This window comes from Echinops telfairi, unplaced genomic scaffold (assembly GCF_000313985.2).
Source record: "Echinops telfairi isolate 266 unplaced genomic scaffold, ASM31398v2 ScPeMD7_7425;HRSCAF=8463, whole genome shotgun sequence".
In the NCBI taxonomy this organism is placed as follows: Eukaryota; Metazoa; Chordata; class Mammalia; order Afrosoricida; family Tenrecidae; genus Echinops; species Echinops telfairi.
In genome coordinates this window covers 8,888,360-8,907,335 of record NW_022111325.1, presented here as the reverse complement: position 1 = coordinate 8,907,335, position 18,976 = coordinate 8,888,360, and the positions used below count along the sequence as shown (strand labels likewise).

General features: G+C 50.4%; 3 protein-coding genes and 1 non-coding gene across 7 annotated transcripts; 3 read left to right on the top strand and 1 right to left on the bottom strand.

Annotated features, from left to right (window-relative positions):
• Positions 1 to 2,004: 2,004 nt before the first annotated feature.
• LOC115872571 lies at positions 2,005 to 2,111 on the top strand. The gene has a single exon (XR_004047933.1). It is a non-coding gene; the product is annotated as a U6 spliceosomal RNA (small nuclear RNA).
• A 4,056-nt stretch (positions 2,112 to 6,167) lies between these two features.
• Positions 6,168 to 10,784, top strand: NR1I3 (nuclear receptor subfamily 1 group I member 3). Of its 4 annotated transcripts, none has more exons than XM_045298385.1 (9): positions 6,168 to 6,315; positions 6,492 to 6,630; positions 7,040 to 7,170; positions 8,149 to 8,318; positions 8,455 to 8,594; positions 8,819 to 8,964; positions 9,059 to 9,175; positions 9,339 to 9,444; positions 10,528 to 10,784. In XM_045298385.1, the coding sequence occupies exons 2-9, from the start codon at positions 6,524 to 6,526 to the stop codon at positions 10,655 to 10,657; spliced, it is 1,047 nt and encodes a 348-aa protein (XP_045154320.1). In that variant the 5' UTR covers positions 6,168 to 6,315; positions 6,492 to 6,523; the 3' UTR covers positions 10,658 to 10,784. The 4 variants fall into 4 exon arrangements, with proteins under 4 accessions (XP_045154320.1, XP_045154319.1, XP_045154321.1 ...); XM_045298384.1 differs by having other exon boundaries at positions 6,168 to 6,340; XM_045298386.1 differs by having other exon boundaries at positions 6,168 to 6,340; positions 9,271 to 9,444; positions 10,528 to 10,615.
• Positions 10,785 to 10,999: 215 nt separating this feature from the next.
• TOMM40L (translocase of outer mitochondrial membrane 40 like) lies at positions 11,000 to 13,890 on the bottom strand. Its single transcript, XM_004716539.2, has 9 exons — positions 13,658 to 13,890; positions 13,330 to 13,397; positions 12,995 to 13,087; positions 12,668 to 12,769; positions 12,416 to 12,521; positions 12,123 to 12,245; positions 11,939 to 12,015; positions 11,622 to 11,724; positions 11,000 to 11,483 (listed from the first exon to the last, which is right to left on the bottom strand). The coding sequence occupies exons 1-9, from the start codon at positions 13,770 to 13,772 to the stop codon at positions 11,344 to 11,346; spliced, it is 927 nt and encodes a 308-aa protein (XP_004716596.1). The 5' UTR covers positions 13,773 to 13,890; the 3' UTR covers positions 11,000 to 11,343.
• A 2,118-nt stretch (positions 13,891 to 16,008) lies between these two features.
• Positions 16,009 to 17,370, top strand: APOA2 (apolipoprotein A2). The gene is made up of 4 exons (XM_004716562.2): positions 16,009 to 16,027; positions 16,152 to 16,227; positions 16,433 to 16,565; positions 17,137 to 17,370. Exons 2-4 carry the CDS (start codon positions 16,176 to 16,178, stop codon positions 17,255 to 17,257), a joined length of 306 nt encoding a protein of 101 aa, XP_004716619.1. The 5' UTR covers positions 16,009 to 16,027; positions 16,152 to 16,175; the 3' UTR covers positions 17,258 to 17,370.
• Positions 17,371 to 18,976: the final 1,606 nt, after the last annotated feature.

Here is an 18,976-nt window from a genome sequence, read left to right as displayed (position 1 = left end):
ATCATAGAATGCCAATTTACTAGAAGAAAGTATTCTTGTGTTGAGGGAGTACTTGAGTGGAGGCCCAATGTCCTTCTGCTACCTTAATACCAAACCTATAAATGTAGGCTCATAGATCTATTTCCCAATCTTTCATTTCTAATGAGAAAACTGAAGTTCAGAGACATGAACTCAGGAAACCACAACCAAGAGGCATTTTTTTATCTCTTGTCCTGGAATGTTGGAAGAGGGCAAGGTCATCAGCTAGCCCATAAAGCCTGTTCATCATGGATGCCAGGAGCATCCTGCAGCAGATTCCATTTTCTACAAACCCTGAGGCTGGGGCTCTTCTACACATAGAAGAGCAGGCTCAGAAAGATGTCAGAGAACTATAAAGTGGATTAGTCTAAGAAGAACACAACTCAAGGTCATCTCTGGATACCTGGTGAAAGAGCAGCCGAGGACCAGAGTATCTCTCTGCCAGTCTAGACCCTTAATAAGCACTTAATGGTGATATATGAGAGGGTACACCCCCCTCAAAAAAAGGGGAAAAGTTCCATTGGGCAGAGTGTGGGAAACAAAGATTTCTCCCACGTTGTTCCCCAAAATATATGCCTAACTTAGCTGCTTGCTACACGTGGTTAATGAATACACTGGGAGGTCAAGGAAGTGGGTCAGGGGTTAATCTCCATAAGAGTTATCAGCCATCCAGAGCAAGCAGACACCATTGTTTATTCCACAATAAGTAGGGTCCACTCCTTTCTGATAAGGATAGTAGTAAATTGTTTCCCTGAAGGAGAGCCCAGGGAGGTCAATCCCACTCAAGAGTGACCAAGGTTAGGCTGCCATCATGAATCTAGGGTCCGCCCTTCTTGTCACATGTATTCCCCTAGTACCTCCCCTTCCTATCTTGGGTACACCCCTAGCTCATCCCCTTGCTGTTACATCTATGCCCATTATATACCCCTCTCCTATTGCTGTATTGCCTACTGTACAGCTCCTTCCTGTGATGTGCGTGGTTGCCTGTAATCATACCCCCCTAAAGAAAAAGATGAGCCTTGATTAGCAAGAGACAGCTCTCGCTCCGGTTCCTGCGTTCTCCCCCGTGCCATGGGCCCATGCTGTGCACAGACCTGGCTGGTAAGATCATGGCCATCCAGGAGTTGAGCATGCTACCATGAAATGTGTCTGACTTCTTTATTTGACTCTCTCCCATTTCTCCATGACTTTACTATAATCTTTACTTACTATCGCCATACAATTGTGCCTACCTGACCCGTGATGATTTGTTTCGGGATCTCTGCCCCCACATGTGGAGCTTTCATAGTACCATTTTTTCCTGTCAAGCAAGCATCGAGCAACTCTCTCTGAGTTAGTGCATCTAGTGGCATCACCTGGGAAAGTTCTCTCTGCTCACAGTGAAATTTTTTGTAAAAGCAGTTTCAGGATACAGTTGTGAAATTTTGTTTCCTGCTTGGGAAAAATGCCCCAGAAACTGTTGTGATGTTGAGCACAGCTTACAAGGACAGCACTATGGGAATAACTCAAGTGTACAAGTGGTTTTCTCATTTGAAAAATATGAAATGTCGATGGATGAGAAACCTCATTCTGAATGTCTGTCAACTTCCTGAACAGATAGACTTGTAAGTGCATTTGGAGTTCCAACAGGTCAGACTGTTAATTAAGCTTCCTATTTAGAGGTTCTGAAAAGATTGTGTAACAGTGTGTGATTAAAAAGATCTGATTTGTGGTAGATGGGGGACTGATTTTGCCACCAGGACAATGCACCTGCTCACACAGCCTGCACCAGTTTTGGGCAAAAACCATCATGGCTCTCTTGCCTCACACACCTTATTTACCTGACGTTGCTTTATGTGACTTCTTTCTGTTTCCTTGAATGAAGGGGGACATGAAAGGACAGTGATTTGATGTTATAGAAGAGGTGAAGAAATGTGGGGGAAGCCAGCCCCTCACACTATCATGGGTTCAGTAAGTGCAATTGTTTGGTTAAAATATATATAAAGAGTGCTCGCTTCGGCAGCACATATACTAAAATTGGAACGATACAGAGAAGATTAGCATGGCCCCTGCGCAAGGATGACACGCAAATTCGTGAAGCGTTCCATATTTTTCGATAACAGTTGTATGAGCCCCTAATAAAATGTTTAAAAACAAACAAACACCAAAAACCTAAAAAAAATAAAATAATATATATATAAAGATTAAAGTAAAGTCAGAGAATAATAGTGATAGGAGAGAGAGTAAAATAAAGAAGTCAGACACATTTCATGGTAGCATGCTCACTTCCTGTATGGCCATGATCTCACCAGCCAGGTACTTGCAAAAGTGTGGGCTGAGAGGGCAGGAGGGGTCTCTGTTTCTGGCCAAAGCCCACATATACTTAGTGGGGCATGATTACAGGAAACCACACACATCACAGGAAGGGGCTGTACAATAGGCATGAGTGACAGGAAGGGGATGAGCTAGGGTGTGCATGTGACAAGATGGGCAGACCCTAGATTCATGATGGTGGCCTAACCTTGGTCACCCTTGAGTGGGTTTGACCTCCCTGGGCACTCCTTCAGGGGAACAATCTATCTTTATCAGAAGGGAGTGGACCGTACTTAGGGTGGGACAGCCTACACAGTCTGATTGCTTTAGATGGCTGACAACCCCCAGGGAGAATAATGTCTGATCTGCTTTCATTGACCTCCAAGTGTTCAGTTATTTACCATGTGTAGCAAGCAGCTGGGTTTACCATATATTTGGGTGAGACAACTTGAGAAATATTTCTGTGTCCCACAAAGAAAAAAGTGAGGGAGATGCTGTCAGTTATCCAAACAGATGAGTTTGAAAAATGTTTCCAAGAATGGAATCGCAGATTTGACAAATGTATTAAATGTAATGGAGAGTACTTTGAAGATAAGGCTGTTCTGTAAAAAATATTAAATGCATACTTTTGGGGGGGAAAAATTCCAGGTGTTTTTGGGTACCTCCTCATAGAAATAGGAAAGCTGTCTTCCTCAGTCTGCAACTGATCTAGCCTGACAATATGTAGCTCTTGGGACCCCATGGAGCTACATCTCAGCCATTTCATTTTGTTTTTAGAGTCGGTTTTGACTCACAGTGACCCTATGTACAACAGACAACAAGCACAGTGCCCAGTCCTGCACCATCCTCACAGCAGTTATAATACTTGAACTCATTAAAATAATTAGAGGAGGGAAAATGTTTGAAGAAATTCAGCCAGCAAAATCCAGAGCCAGAATTTGAATCTAAATCTGTATGATACAATTTCTTCATGCTATGATAGTCATCAAGTTAGGTAATATAGGAGAAGTTCGCTTATGGGATGTCTTTGGCTGGGTTCTCTAGAGAAGCAAAAACCAGAGAGAGATTTGCATCAAGAAAATAGCTCACATAATTGTAGAAGCAAACAAGTTCCAAGTCCGAAGGTCAGATGTCAGGCTGGAGGTTTCTCCTGACTCTAATAGCTTCAGGATGATGAACCCAAGATCAACAGGCAGACCACAGCCTTGTGGTTACAGAGTTGAGTGAATCTAAGGTCAGCAAGTAAGATGACAGGCTTCTACGACTCCCAGGACAGGCAGAAAATATGGCAGGTTGCTGACTCAAATCCAAAAAACCAGAGGTTAGAGAATGAGCCTGAGACAGGACCCAGAGCCCCAAATGCAAGTAAGTAATCCTATGGCATCCACTTACATCGTAAGCACACTACAACCCCGAGGAAACTTCCTTTCAATTGACTGGGTCAAGCCTGTCATCTGAGTATAAGTGTTGCATCCCTCCTTAATCTTCTTACAATTTATTGCAGATCCCATTTTGGTAGTAATTACATTGTGTTAGATCACATCACGGGGGATTAATAGTCTTAAATGGGAAACCACAGAGAAACTTGGCCCAATAAAGTTGACCCAAAAGCATATCATATGAGGGAATGACAAAATCCATCATCATGACATGATGAATTTGAGGCCCTATGCGACATTATAGTGGAGTCATCTAATAAATTATTGGATATATTGATACTTATAGCAGTTATTTAACCTGGGCCTCAGTTTTCTGCTCTGTAAAATGGTGATATTACCTATCTTACAGGTTTAACAGAGATAAGGATTGTTGTATAGTATTGTACTCATACTGGAAATTCAATAAGTGAATGAAGTAATTAGTACCTATAAGATACATAATCTTTACTACACAATTTGGTTGTATACTTCCTTGAAAAATCTAGGCACAGGCAATGAATGTACAAATGCGCTTTACACAATTGATGTATGTATGGATTGTGATAAGAGTTGTATGAGCCCCTAATAAAATGATTTTTTTTTAAAAGAAAAATCTAGGCACTTACTTTCTGTATGCATAACTACACAATAAACTCCTCTGCATAACTACACAATAAACTCCTCTGCATAACTACACAATAAACTCCTCTGACTTTTCTTTTAGCTCTCCTAACTACAGAGTAAGTACTTAACAACCCTAACTGGTTGCTAGAGAAAATCGGTGACCTTGGAAGTGGATTAGGACTCAAAGACCATTTTCTTTTCCTATGGCTTTGGGATTAAAAGTTCCACTAGCTCATTCTGGCAACCTGAAGAAGGCGCTTTTTAACACCGTCCTCTTTTGTTCTCTCATTCTTTTTCTCGATAAAGAAGGTTGTGCAGTGGATGGTGTTAAGATATGAAAATAATAATAATTTATCAGCAGTCCACCAGGATGAGAGGATGGGGAGGGAGGGGGAAAAAGAGGAGCTGATACCAAGGGGCTCAAGCAGAAAGGAAAGAAAATGTTTTTAAAATGATGGCAACACATGTACAAATGTGTTTGATACAACTGATGTATGGATTGCTATAAGAGCTGTAAGAGCCCCCAATAAAATGATTTATGAGTGTGTGTGTGTGGGTTATAACTCTAGACTGCCTTTTGGGGTTTTAACTCATCTTTAGAGCAACATTAATTTTATTCTTAGAGAAGCAGGAGACATGACAAAATACGATTAGGAAAATACAGATTTTTAATGATAGAAGACTGTGCATTGGGGATTGGGCCTGGGAGGCTGGGAACAAAAACCACCTAGGGAGATCTTCAGTAAGGAGGATCTTTCAGATGGGAAGACTAAGACTTAGAACTTGACTTCAGTGTGTGTAGGATATATGGAGCCCAGGTGGTGTTGTGGATTGTGTGTTGGACTACTAACTGCAAGGTCATTAGTTCGAACCCACCAGCCATTCCATGGAAGAAAGAGGAGACTATTACTCCCATAAAGAGTTACAGCTTTGGCAATCGAATGGCAGTGGGCATAGGATCTGATTTGATGATGAGATAGTGCTTCTTCATTGCTGTATCTAACACAGATTCCTGGAACACATCACCCATCCCCAAAACATCTAGCATTCCCTGGTACCCCAATTCATAGGTATTAGGAGAGAAAAAAGTGTGTATAATATATACATGTACATATTATATATACACAATGTTCTTCAGGGTCAATGGAGCAATACAACCCCAATAAAGATTTGATGTTGATTCTTAAACCCATTAGAAGTACCTGATTCCCTCATCTTGGATCCAAGACAGGACTGGCTGCATAATTTGTGGACCCGAGTACAAAGTGAAAATACAGGACCCCTTGTTCAAAAACTGCGAATTTCACCATGGAAACAGCAGAGCATTGAAATAAGCACGGGACTTGCCTGAGGTCGCAAGCCTGTGAAACCAGCTCTCATCCAGAGATCCAAATCCACAACTACCTCTGGTTTCCTTCTCAGGCCTCCCTAAGCAGAAGATGAGACCCCCCCACCCCCCCTTCTAGTTCTTGAAATTCTTAGTTAGACCCCAGTCTCCTTTTTCAAACCTTTCCTGGAAACCTTTCGCAATATTTGCCTCCATCGTTTTGCTACTGACATACTGTATAGGGATGACCTTGCGCGCCCTTCCCAGCTTGTCCAGGATCTTTGCACAGAGGAGGCTGCAGATCTAGGCTCCTACTTCGGCAATAGGGAAAACCTCAGCAGGTCTGAAAAGGAGCAGCTTCTAATGAGTCGTGAGGCCCACACCCAGCAAACTGCCTCCCCATGTGTCAGCACCCAGCACCAGGGGCATGCTGGGAAACTTCCTCCCCAACCAGGCCTTTGCCCTAGGTCCGGAGTCTGTGCCCAGGCTAGGGAGTCACTGAGAACTCCTGGAAGCTGCAAACAACAGATGTTCCTTGGTTTCCAGAGACCGAAGGCCGTAATCCCGAACTGCAAACCCTGGCAGCTCCTGAGATCAGAGGGAAAGGCCAGGGTTGGCAAGACCCTCGACTTGAAGGTGACGTGCTACCTAAGAAGAACAGGTAGGGAACCTGTCAGGGGTCAGGGAGTAAAAGCAATAAAGCCGAAGTAACATGGGGAGTCAGACCCAGGTAGTTTTGGGAAGAGGCTCTGTGAAGGGAGAAGAGGACGGAGAGTGACCCCGAGCTGCCTGCCAACCCCTCCCATGCCCAGGGCACTGTGAGGCCTACCGAAACCTCTGAGGCATGGCAAGTGCAGAAGAGGAGCCAAGGAACTGTGTGGTATGTGGGGACCGAGCCACCGGTTATCACTTCCATGCCCTGACCTGTGAGGGCTGCAAGGGTTTCTTCAGGTAAGAGCCTCCTCCCAGTAGAAACCACCCCCCAAAGTGCCCGCCAGTCAGTCTCTGAGTCCTGGAACATGCCTGAGCTTGTCCCACTACATCACTCCTGTGTCCTAGAGCCCACCTACCCTGTGACTGGCATGGCACACCTTGAACAACACTATAGAAACAAGTGACACGGTAACAGGCCGACAGCCACGCTCCATTCACCAAGCGTCCTTATCATGAGCCCACTGCCTGTGAAATGCTGAGCTGAGCTCTGTGTCAAAGCTGCCCCGGTGGAAGCGCTGGCACCACCTGGGGAGACCTTATGCATAGTGCACACCAGCCCACATCGCAGGATTCCCAAGCCTTTCAGATCGCATCAGGCTCTTCGTTCACTGCTGTCCCCGACACTAACAAGACACGTGTCCCGCAGACGAACAGCCAGCAAAAGCATTGTCCGCACCTGCTCCTTTGCTGGAAGCTGTGAGGTCAGCAAGGCCCAGAGGCGCCACTGCCCAGCCTGCAGGCTGCAGAAGTGCCTCAGTGCTGGCATGAAGAAGGACAGTAAGTGGCCAGCTATCTTCCCAAGAATCCACTGTCTCTGTTATGCTCTTCTTTGCCCCTGTGTATGCACCCCAGAACAGTCAGATAAGCTTTTTGAAACAAAACGTCCGATGTCATTGTTTCCCTTGCTCCATCCATTGCAGCCACACTGACTGCCCACCTTCTTACCACCAGGACTGCTGCGCTTCCTTGCACCCTCTCCCCGAGAGGCCCTTCCCAGGGATATTCCTACAGCTTTGATCTCCTGAACATAGCACCTGTCACCGAGTAGGCCCTCAATCCTTATTTTATGTATTTAATGCTTCCTCTGTGCCACGTAGCCATGCCATGCTCCCAACAGATGATGTAATTGGACCTCACAGAGGGTCACGGGCCTAAGTTCAGTCAGCTACAAAGTTCGGGGCCGGTATTCAAACTCATGTCTGCCTGACTCCCACACTCCTGTTTCTTCCATGATGTCACAGTACCTTACAGCATGGAGCAATGGAAAGGAAATGAGAGAAGTCAAAAGATCTTGGTCGAAATTCAATCTACATCGCTTAAATATTCTATGACCTTGGACCTGTCTGGAATTTTTCTAAGTCCATTTACTTCTCGAAAAAATATGGATGAGCATATTTGCTCTATCTACCCAGAGAGTTCTTTCTTTCTTGAGGGTTCTTTCACCCAATGAGATTTAACATAAGAGCCTTGGAAATTAGAATGCTATGCAAATAGGAGGAGGGGTTTTAGGTATCAAGACCCCTCCCAACCCTACCTCCCACAGCCCAATCCTTTTACAACTCTCCCGCTTGGCTCCCCACTCTCTGCTTCTCCCCCAGAGATCACTGTTTCCACTCCGCTTCATTAGAGGCCAAGGAAACTCAAGAAAGCGTCTTCCCTCCAGACTCCATTGTTGAGTGGAGGCCTGGCTGAGAGAAGTGGTTTCCTTTGGCCGGCTTGTCCTCCACAGCTTTGTCACACTTCTTGCCCGGACAGTGATCCTGTCAGCAGAAGCCCTGGCCTTGCGGAGAGCAAAGCAGGCCCAGCAGCGGGCAGAGCGGGCGCCTCCGCAGCTGAGCGAGGAACAGAAGGAGCTGGTCCAGATACTTCTGGAGGCCCACACTCGGCACGTGGGCACCATGTTTGACCAGTTTGTGCAGTTCAGAGTAAGCTTTGGCAGGGCTGCGACTAAAGGAGGGCTCAGAAAGCTGGCCGAAGGGAGGAGGGCTGATTGGTAGGATATCTCCAGAGTCCTAACCTGGAAAGACCCTCGGACTGAGACCTCCTCTCTGACCTCTGCAGCCTCCGGCTCATTTGTTCATCCATTACCAGCCCATGTCCACGCTGGCCCCCGGGCTGCCTCTGCTCAAGCACTTTGCGGACATCAGCACGTTCATGGTACAGCAAGTCATCAAGTTCACCAAGGACCTCCCCATCTTCCGGTGAGTGACCTCCCATCACCTTTGAGAAGGCAAACACTCCAATAAATGACACACACACCCCAAAAAAGAAAAGTGGTTGATGAAATTAACCCATCCCTCACCCTTTGCAAGCACCAGGCCTGGAATTCACAGCTTTGCCAATGTCTCCATCTGGGGTGGTTGTTCCTCTCCTCTCTGAGGTCCAGGCTAGAAGTGAACATGCCCTTGTTTCCTGCTCCCTGCAGATCCCTGCCCGTGGAGGACCAGATCTCCCTCCTCAAGGGAGCGGCTCTGGAAATCTGCCACATCGCACTCAATACCACGTTCTGTCTCCAAACACATAACTTCCTCTGCGGACCTCTTCGCTATACAATAGACGATGGCGCCCATGGTGAGCCAGCGCCGGGCTAGCACCAGGCAGGAGTCCTCGTACGGCAGGGGGGCCGGGATGACCTGGAGGACCCTAAGCCTAGTATCTCCTATAGTGGGCTTCCAGGGAGAGTTTCTAGACCTGCTCTTGCGCTTTCACGAGAACCTGCGGAGACTGGAGCTCCAGGAGCCGGCCTATGTGCTCCTGGCTGCTGTGGCCCTCTTCTCCCCTGGTGAGCACCCACGCCCCCAACAGAAGCTTCTGCTCCAGCACCTGTCCCCGAAACCCCAGCCCCTTAAATCTACCCAGTGGGTCTACCCATCTCAGGCCCAGGAAACACCGTACAGCGCCCCCTGCCCACACCTGTCTGCCCATCCCGGCTCCCTACCTTGCAGACCGGCTTGGGCTTACTCACAGAGAAGAGATCGACCAGCTGCAAGAGGTGCTGGCCCTGACTCTGCAAAACTACATCCAGGGCCAGCAGCCACGGCCACGGGACCGGTACAGTGGGAGCCTGGGGGGTTGGGGGTCCCACTGGGGAAAGGAACTAGGGAGGCCTGAAGCGCAGGATGAATCTCTTTCTGGTTCTTTCTTTGGGGAAACCCAGACTCCCTGGGGGCAGCCCTTCCCTCTGGCCATCCCCATCTGGGCAAATAGTCCCTGCTGCTGTTTCACCTCACTTGTTCCAGGTGGTTTTTTTGTTTTGTTTTATTCAGTAGAGAGATGCAAAGTAGTAGCTCACAGGCCCAGTCTGGTAGCATTCCTGAGATTGATGGCACCCACCATCTCCTCCAGTCCAGCGTGTGCGCCAGGCTCGCTGTTCTTAGCCCTTTGCCTAGCCTCCACTGAGCCAATTCCTTCCATTTCTCATCCCCTCCATACAGTCATTCACAGTTTCATGGCTGAAGCCAGGGACTGGCTCAATCTCTCCAGACTCTGAGGTATGTTTCACCTCTGTTGATACTCAGTCCTCAGTGAGCCAATTTGGCCAGAAAAGGGACTCTATCCCATAGAACACACCCACCTTCTAGACTCTGCTCTAGGTCAGACCCTCCAGAACAGTGGTTCTCAACCTTCCTAATGCCTCGACCCTTTAATACAGTTCCTCATGTGGTGGTGAGCCGCCAACCATAAAATCATTTTCGTTGCTACTTTATCACTGTCATTTTGCTAGTGTTATGAATAGGGCGACCCCTGTGAAGGGGTCGTTTGACACCCCCCCCCAAAGGGGTCCAGACCCACAGGTTGAGAACTGCTGCTCTAGACTTCTAGACTCTAGAAGATCAGAGCCTCAGGTCACAGAGCTGATGTTTGGGGTTGGAGTCTGGAGCCTTTTGCACATTTGGCCGGCAGAGTTCTGAATTCACAGGGAATGGGTATGGGGAGAGAAGACGTTGGCAGAAGGTGGCCTCCTTGGGGACCTTTAGAACCTTTGATTGATTAGTCATACCACAACATGACTTTCTCTAGAGATCTGACTAGCTTCACTGAGGGACAGTTCAGAGGACCAGGGCCACAGGAGAAGACTACCAGCTACCTCCTTTCCCTCTTCCCGCCCTGGCAACCCCACTGCTTCCTCCGAAGGTTTCTGTATGCGAAGTTGCTGGGCCTACTGACTGAACTCCGGAGCATTAACAACGCATATGGGTACCAAATTCAGCACATCCGGGGGCTGTCCGCCATGATGCCACTGCTGCAGGAGATTTACAGCTGAACCCCGGGCTCACGTCCTTCCCAGCCCTCTTGGGATCCACTTCACTGGGAATGGGGGAAGTAATGGGGCCAGGAGTTGGGACCAACCAAAGGGACCCAGTGGGTGCAATGAAAGACTTAAGCAATAACTGCCTCTTCATGCTGTTGTGGGGGGAATTGGGAGTGACCATGGAGACAAAGACAGTCTCTGGAAGCACAGAAGAGGGAGAGCAGCCTTGTCTCAGAGCTTCCAGTGAAAGCTCCTTCTGGGCTTTTGAAGCCAAAGAGTTAACCCTTTCAACCCTTCTTTTCAAGTCTTGGGAGACTCTAGGCTAGAAAAAAATATGGGAAGCTAACCCCATGCTGAATTTTCTGCTCCAAAGAGGAAGAGACCTGGCTTTTTTATCCAAAGGGGGGAAAAAAGAAATGGAAGGGAAACTTATCCAGATGTACCCTTCCTTAATCTTTCCCTTTTAGTCCAAAGCCCTAAGAGCATGAGGAAGATGAGAGTGGGGCTGGTGGGAGAGGTGGGAGCCTCAAACCACTGCCTCATCAGCTGCTCCTGTCGCAGCTCCAGTTCTGAGGAGGGAATGGTCCTGTCCCCACTCTGGGGTGCCCATCGAGGTGAGCTCTGGAGGGGGGCCTCGTCTCTGGCCTCAGGGCACCTGACGCCGAGGTGGAAGCTGCTGTGGGGTCCCAGGGACAACCTCAGCCCACAGTGATGCTGAAACCACAATGGAATCTGTTCCGCCAGTGACTGAGGAATGCTCCGAGGGCTAGGGTCACCGGCAAGGGGGGCATCTTCTTTTCCAGGACAGCACCCACACACCAGTTACTATCCACCAAGCCTGTTGGGGAAGAGAGCACCAAATAGCTTACTCAACAAGGCTTGGAAAAAGAGGTCAGTAGAAATAAGGCAGGGCTTCCTTGTCTTCCATACCCCACGAATCCCTCAGCACACCCACACATCTTGTGATAATCCTCACCTCGAAAGACCATGTTGGCCTGGGGCAGAGTGAGGTGGTAACCAAAGGAGAAGGTCGTGTCCTGCAGCCTTGTGTTTGCCTCAAATTCCACTCCAACCTGAACCTGGAAACCATGGGCGAGGATGGGAGAGGAATCGGCATCAGCGAAGAGTAGAGGGGTCCTAATAGAGGATGAGTAGCATCCAAAATGCAGGCACTCGTAAAAATGTAAGGGAGGTGTAGACGGGGAGAAAGGGAAGGCAGCATGGCCTGAGGAGGTCCTGAGAGGCAAAAGAGTAGGGCTGAGGTTGGGCTGGAGGGTGGGAGGAGTGTCTCACCTGTTCATTTGCTTTGTGGTAATAACTTGCGTGGGCCCCGCCTGACCCTACATTCAGTGTAGCTTCCCAGTGTACAGCTATAAAACGTGGGGGAAAGGAACAGGACTGCAGGAGGATCTGGGGCAGGGGCCCCAACAAAGTCCACAAATGCCCCTCCCTGTAACTAGCCCCACTCAGCCCGTACCCGAGTACTTCCCAGCCAGGGTCAGGATGGCTCCCTCTTCGCCTGGCCGCCGGTGGTACACTAGCTCTCCCCCCAGGACTAGCCGGTGGGTGAGGCTCTGCAGGAAGTGCGCGACCATGATCACTGCGGAGGAGGAGAGACGTGGAGTCGGAGGGCAAGCCGAGAGACGAGAGTCCAGCCCAGTGCACGTGGCCCCAGGAACCCTGGCCCCAAGTAGGCGCCTCTCCTGAACCCAGAATAAGCCAACATTAGCAAGTGGGCAACCCAGAAACCCGGCCCGATCGACGCCTCACCGGACTCCCCAATCAGGTCAGGATTCCCTAGGGTCAGAGTGGCTGTGTAGTCGTCTCCCCGATACTCGCCGTCAAATTGCCAAGTCAGGAACTTGGCCTGCTGCGTCTGGGTGAAGAAAACAAGAAGTGAAAGCTCCGTCCTCCATCCCTAAGTCGGTGCCTCTGCCCCACCCACTAAAGTGCCCCCCCAGCGGGTCACTCGTTGGGAAGCGAGAGGAAACGGCTCAGCGGACGCGGGTACGAGGCAGTCACCTGGAAGACAGCCTTAGTGCGAAGCCGCTCGGCCAACAGGAGCAGGACCTGGGCGTTGAGGCTGCCACTGCTGTCCATGTCCCCGACCACCGTGGGAAACACCTGTGGAGAAGGCAGAGCGGAGGTTGAGCGGGACCATCTCCTGAACCGCTCATGGAGCCCCTGGCGGGGACCCAAGGACAAGCCCTGCTCTTCAAGGTCCATTCAGAAGACTCAGCACCAAGCGCCTGGCCCCTGCTCCCCCAGGACTCCCACGGCTCCTCCTCCTCCGGACCCGGCTTCCAGATGCGGTTTGAGGGAGATGACCCCGGGGTGGGGAGTCCTCACCTCACTGGGGCTAAGTTGACAGTCCCCGGCATAGACGGCGTGGAGGTGGTAGCCCGGCAAGCCCAAGGCACTCATGTGCACACTGTGTGCCACCTGAGAAAAGAAGTCCGTGGGCGAGAGCCTCGCTGCATCCTTTCAATCCTGCACCCCATCTTCTCCCCACCCAGAGGGGCTTCACGGTGGGGGTCACTGGCTGAAAAGCTACAGCCAGGGAGGTAAAGGGAGCCCCACATTCTCCCTCATTTGACTCAGACCGTCTGGCTCGGGCCAGAATACAGAGGAAAGGAGAGGGCAGCTCGAGGACAGGCAAGGAAGGGTCAGGGATGTGGGAGCACCTGGAAATGGCTGCTCAGAACCTTGTTGACAACCAGCTTCACGCCTTCCATCTGGGCTGGAAATACGTCTGAAGGGGCCATGAGGGGACGGAAAGTAATACAAGCGTAAAGGCACACAGAAGGGGAACCTCCCTACCCCGTGAGGTCGTCTCCTCTTTGGATGAATTGACCTCCTTTCAAGACCTGCACAGAAATGCCCCACTGTACTGGGGCACCTGGTCCTCCTGGACCTTGGATGCCCGGCTGTGGCAGCCCCTTCCTGTTCCCATCCCTGGGCACCCTTCCTCGGCGCCTTCCAACTTGAGATCCTGTCATGCCAAGTTCTCACCTTTGCACAGCCGGTGCAGCTCATCGAAGCTCCCAGGGTTGGGCAGAGGTTCCTCCCGGCGGGGGGTCCGGCGGGGCACGGCCCCCATGGGTGCCAGGCCCAATGTGTTCCCCATTTCAGCCCGCAGGAGAGGGGAGGGGCCGGGGCTGGCCTGGGAAAGAACGCTATTGCTCCCTCGACCCCCCACGGGCCCCACCCCCCATCTTCAGGCTCCCCACTCCCAGACACTTCCACATGGTGGGACGCTGGATCTGAAATAGTAAGAGGAGAGGGCACCGATGGAGAGATCGAACCCCATGCACACACCCGTCCCATCTGATCCTCACCCCCACCTGTCACCCCATCTCCTCCACTCGCTAGTCCTGGCCGCTGCCACAGACGTCACCCAGCTTCCCAGTTTTTCTGCTCTGCATCCCCGGTTCCCCAGGCCCGGCTCATACGGAACAGAAGCCCTTACCGCGTCAGACCCCCTTGCTGCCCCCTTTCCCCCGGCACACCCCGGTCATCTTGATGGGGGCGGCCATCTTGAGTAATGGCAGAGTAAGGGCTTCACGGTGCATTTTTAGTGTGGTCACAAACGCCATCTTGGAAACGGGCGAAAAAAAAATAAAAAGATATCAAAGAACCAACCTACCGCCCCGTTCCCTACTAGGCCCCGCCCAATGGATGAGGGGAAAAATAAAAAAGGCCGCCTTGTTCTCGCAGTGACCAATGGGAGAGAGGAAGTAGAGGAGTGACGGGTCTCCAGGCCCGAGCGCCCCAATCGGACGCGGCGGCAGCAGCACCTTAAACGTGATTGGTGGACCGTGGACTTCCCTCCAGAAGGCCGGAGCTCGCGCCCTCTCCAAGGTCGGCCGACGCTGCGCGCGTGCTGGACGCTAGAGGGAGCAGCTTGCACTTGGGCCTCGGGAGCGCCCTCCAGACCTCCGAGAAAGCAGCGGCGCAACCTGGGCTCCTGGCACCTCTTTGGAACACTGGTATGGACCTCTGAGAATCCCCGGAGATTCCTCCCGAGCGGCTTCCACTCCTCGGTACACCTCAATAAGTCCTGCTTCCCCACAGCCCTGGGAGGACAACGGCACACACATCCTGTGCCCTCCCGGTGGAATGAGGGTGGATGTGAGAGCAGCAGGCACTGGAGCCTTCGTTCGAAGAGAACCGTTCCCTGAAACAGCGGACCCTTTTCCCCTGAAGAGCCCTTCCCCGCCCCGTCCCCCCACCCCCACCGCCAGACTGGAAAGATGACAAATAAAATCCAGGAATGCAGAATCGGGTCCCCAAATGCACTCCAACCCAGGGCCTGGGGCACAGCCACGAGATGACACTGGCACACTCAACACGCCACCAGAGGGTGATTGAGAATGGAGGATTTCATGAGCTTTGATACACACACACACACACACACACCCCTTCTCCCAGGAAGTATCCCTTGAGGACACTGGTGAAAGATGCAAATGCTTTTGATAACTATTTAGCCGATTTTGCCTAAATGCCTCGGGCTTAGGGGATGAACCTTTGCCCTTCCTCATAATCAGGGCCGGAACAAGGGCCAGGGTCGTGGCTGCAGGGATGCCAGTGTCCCTGCTGACTCAATATTGACTGACCCAGAACTGATAAGGTGAGCAGTTGACCTTTAACCTTTAGCTTGGTCTCTCATCCCCCCCCTCCCCCGAAACATCTGTTAGGAGGCGGAGAATGGGGGCTGCTTTCTCAATTTGTTTTATTGATTGATCAGCCCCCAGGAAAGTTATTCTGAACTTTCATGTTTTTTGGTTCCCACCCCCGCCATTACACATTAACTCAGAAAGGGGACAGAGTCACCTGCCCTCTGCCCCTAACCCCCATTCCCCTGAGCCCCGTTCTCCTCCATCTTGCCCTGGATTTCAATACCCTTCTCCTCTCTCTTCTTTCCCCAAACCCACTCTGCCAAATTGCAATGAAAATGGCGTAGGGGTGAACGTGGGTATGTGTGTGTGAAATTTGCCTGGATGGACTGAATCAACTACAGGCTAAGGGCTATGTCAGGGCTTCCAGAGAAAGAACTGGAGCCTGACTTCCCACAGCATTCAAAGCCAGGAATGCCCAGGTACGTTGCCCACCCCCACCCCAAATAAATGAATCCCCAAAGTTCACCCTCTTGGCCTCCACTAAGCCCTGCAGCCCCAGCCCCTCACTTCATCAACAGGAGTCCCCATGCGTTTGTCCTCTCCTCCCCCACGTCTCCAGCTTGTTTATGGCAACCCCCCCTACCCACCAGCCCTCTCCGCACTACGTGTCACCTGATAGGAGGAGGGGACACAGGCAGGAATATATATCCACTGCCTCCCCATCAGGCTAGTCACAGACACCAAGGACAGAGGTACCCACTAGGTAGGGAAAGGGAGCAGGAAGCTTTTGTGATACCCAATGAGGGCTGGGTTTTGTGGAAAGCGAGGGAGCAAGCAGGCTGGTGAGGTGGGGTGCCGAAGCCCACTGGTTCCCCTTCTGTTCCTAGGCCACCTTCCCTGTCGCTACCACCATGAAGCTGCTTGCAATGTCCGTGCTTCTCCTCACCATCTGCAGCCTTGAAGGTAGGTGAGCTCTGGGGGCCCACGGAGGACGGTGCTGAGGGTCCTAACTGCCCATCTGTCTGCATTCCTACGTCTGGGTCTGACAACCGCAGGCTCAAAGGGGAAATGATTCTCTCTTGAAAACCCAGAATTGGTTACTTGTGGAACCCAACAAGAAGAGTCCATCCGTGTGTGTGTGTGTGTGTGTGTGTGTGTGTGTACACAGGTGCCTTGGTTCGGAGAGAGGCGGAGGAGTGCACTCAGCCGAGCATATTCTCCCAGTACTTCCAGACCGTGACCGACTATAGCAAGGACCTGATGGAGAAGGCCAAGGCCTCCGAGCTTCAAGCCCAGGCCAAGTGAGTCACAAGGAGGGAAAGAAGGGAGGTCCCAGGGAGAACTGAGCACAGCGGTGGGGGCTAAGGGCATTAAAAAAAAGAAAAACCTTTCTTGACACCTCACCCCCCCCCACCCCCCGCCCGATTCTACTAGCCTCCTAGACAGGGGTATCAGGAAAGGGTCCTTGAATCTCTCTCTCTACTGCAGATTTCTCTGACTTATGCGAGTTGGGTTTTTTCCTCCTCCTGGGGGCTTTGCCATACCAGGATAGATCAGGCACTAGAATTTGGGGATCTGGTTCTGTATTCTCTGAGCTCCCACTAAAAATCCCCTCCCAGTGCCTAGGGTCCCTCAAACTGCTCTTGCTTGTGCTCTCACTCTGCCAATGAGTCCATTCCAATTCTTCACAACCGTACAAGACAACAGTCCCTCTGGGTTTCCAAGACTGTAGCTCTTTATAGGATCAGAAAGCTTCATCTGTCTCCCTCGGAGCGGCTGGAGGTTTCAAACTGCTGACCTTGTGGTTAGCAGCCCAATGTAACCCCTATGCCATCAGGGCTCCAAACTGACCTTTAACCCTCCCATATCCAGGGATTACTTTGAGAAGACTCGGAAGCAGCTGACACCTATGGTCAAGAAGTTCGGGTCAGAACTGTTTCAGTTCTTCAACTCCTTTGTGGACACAACCCCACCGCTGCCTGCCACCAAGTGAGGCGTCCACACCGCCGTCTGGCATCCTCATCTGGACCCTACAACTCGCTGCTCAAGCCCAGAGCCCCTCTCGATGCACCTCATTTTCTAAATAAACCAATACTGAGAGTGAAACTGTGAGCCTGCTGTGTCTTGGGGGTGGGAGGAGATTGGAGACGTCAGAGAGGAGTGAGGAGGAGGGACACAGAGCGATCAGATTTTAAAAGAAGGGTTTGGAGTTGGAGAGACAGAGTGTTGAGGAGCCAGAAACAAGGTCCAAATGGCAGAGCGGTGGTGCCTGTGATCCTTAATTCTTTTCCAAACCCTAGAAATCTCAGCTAGATGCCTATCTGGTGAAGGTCCATCCCAAACTCCTCCCCTTCTATTCTCAAAGTAGTTTTCTTTTTGTTGTTATTGTTTTCTTTTTTTAATCATTTTATTGGGGGCTCTTACAACTCTTATGTTGCTGTCATCATTTTCATAACATTTTCTTTCTACTTGAACCCTTCCTATCAGCTCCTCGTTTTTTTTCCTTCCCTCCCACCCCCCTCCCTCAAGGTAGTTGTCATAGAACTCGCAGCTAGCACTGGCCCTTTACGTAGCTGGCCCATGTGATGCTGTGGAAGACTAGAGAAACTCAGGGAGAAAAGTGACATCCAAATGGAAGGGAAACCAGGCGGGACCGATGCGGGTGGGGAGGGTCACAACCTCCAAATGCAAAGTCAGGGATACATGAAGCATTTTCTAATTAAAATGTGTTCCCACTTTCCCTTTGAACCTGTGCTCCCCTACTTTGGCTCATTTCTCATATCTCCCCTGAAGTCACCTTACCCCTAAGACACTGGAGATGGCTCCGATTTCTTCCCTGTCGTAACCAACCTCCTCAAGCTGACCTTCAAGACTTTCACCACTCATAACTATTTCCTGGTTCCTCGCATCCTTAATATCTTTTGGGGTTTTTACCTCAGGTGGCAAAACGTGTGGGTTCAAAGAGATCTCAGTCTGAACTCCAGCTCGGTTATTTGCTCGGTGACCTTGGGCAGGTTAATGAATTCCAGAGTCTGAATTTCCTCACAGGGTTAATGGAATGAGCAATAGTGCACTGAGCTAGAAAACACTTCGAAAAGTGTGAGTCCCTATGCAAAGTAGAGCCCGGCACTAGGTTGGCAGGGAGAAGCTGGACTCATCCTGGCAGAGCTGTTGGCTCCGAGGTGGGCCTGGTGGCAACTGATGGGGTCCAGATACTTCCAGGGCCTCTTGTCTCTAGCAGAGCTAGAAACAGGATAGGCACTGACCAGAGGGTTTCCTTGAGCCCCTGCTCATGTGTTCAGAAGAGCTGACCTTTCATCTGGACTGGACTTGTTGACCTTTGCTCAGCCTACCCATCCTTATCTGGCCCTCGAAGGCCCCTCTTGTCCCAGAGGCTGCTAAGAAAAAAACACATCAGTGTCCATAAAACCTTTCAGTAGCAATGAATGTACAAATGTGCTTTAGACAATTGTGATAAGAGTTGTATGAGCCACTAATAAAATGATTGTTTTTAAAAAGCAAGATAATGACAATAAAATTTTTTTTAAAAACCTTTCATTAGGACCCATGGCCCAATTTTACTTCCAACATCTCAGCTGCACGTTTGGTTTTCAGGAATAAGTTAGAATCAACCCAATGCCAATGGAATCAACTGTGGCAATTGAATAGTGTGTGTGTGTGTGTGTGTGTGTGTGTGTGTGTGTGTGTGTGT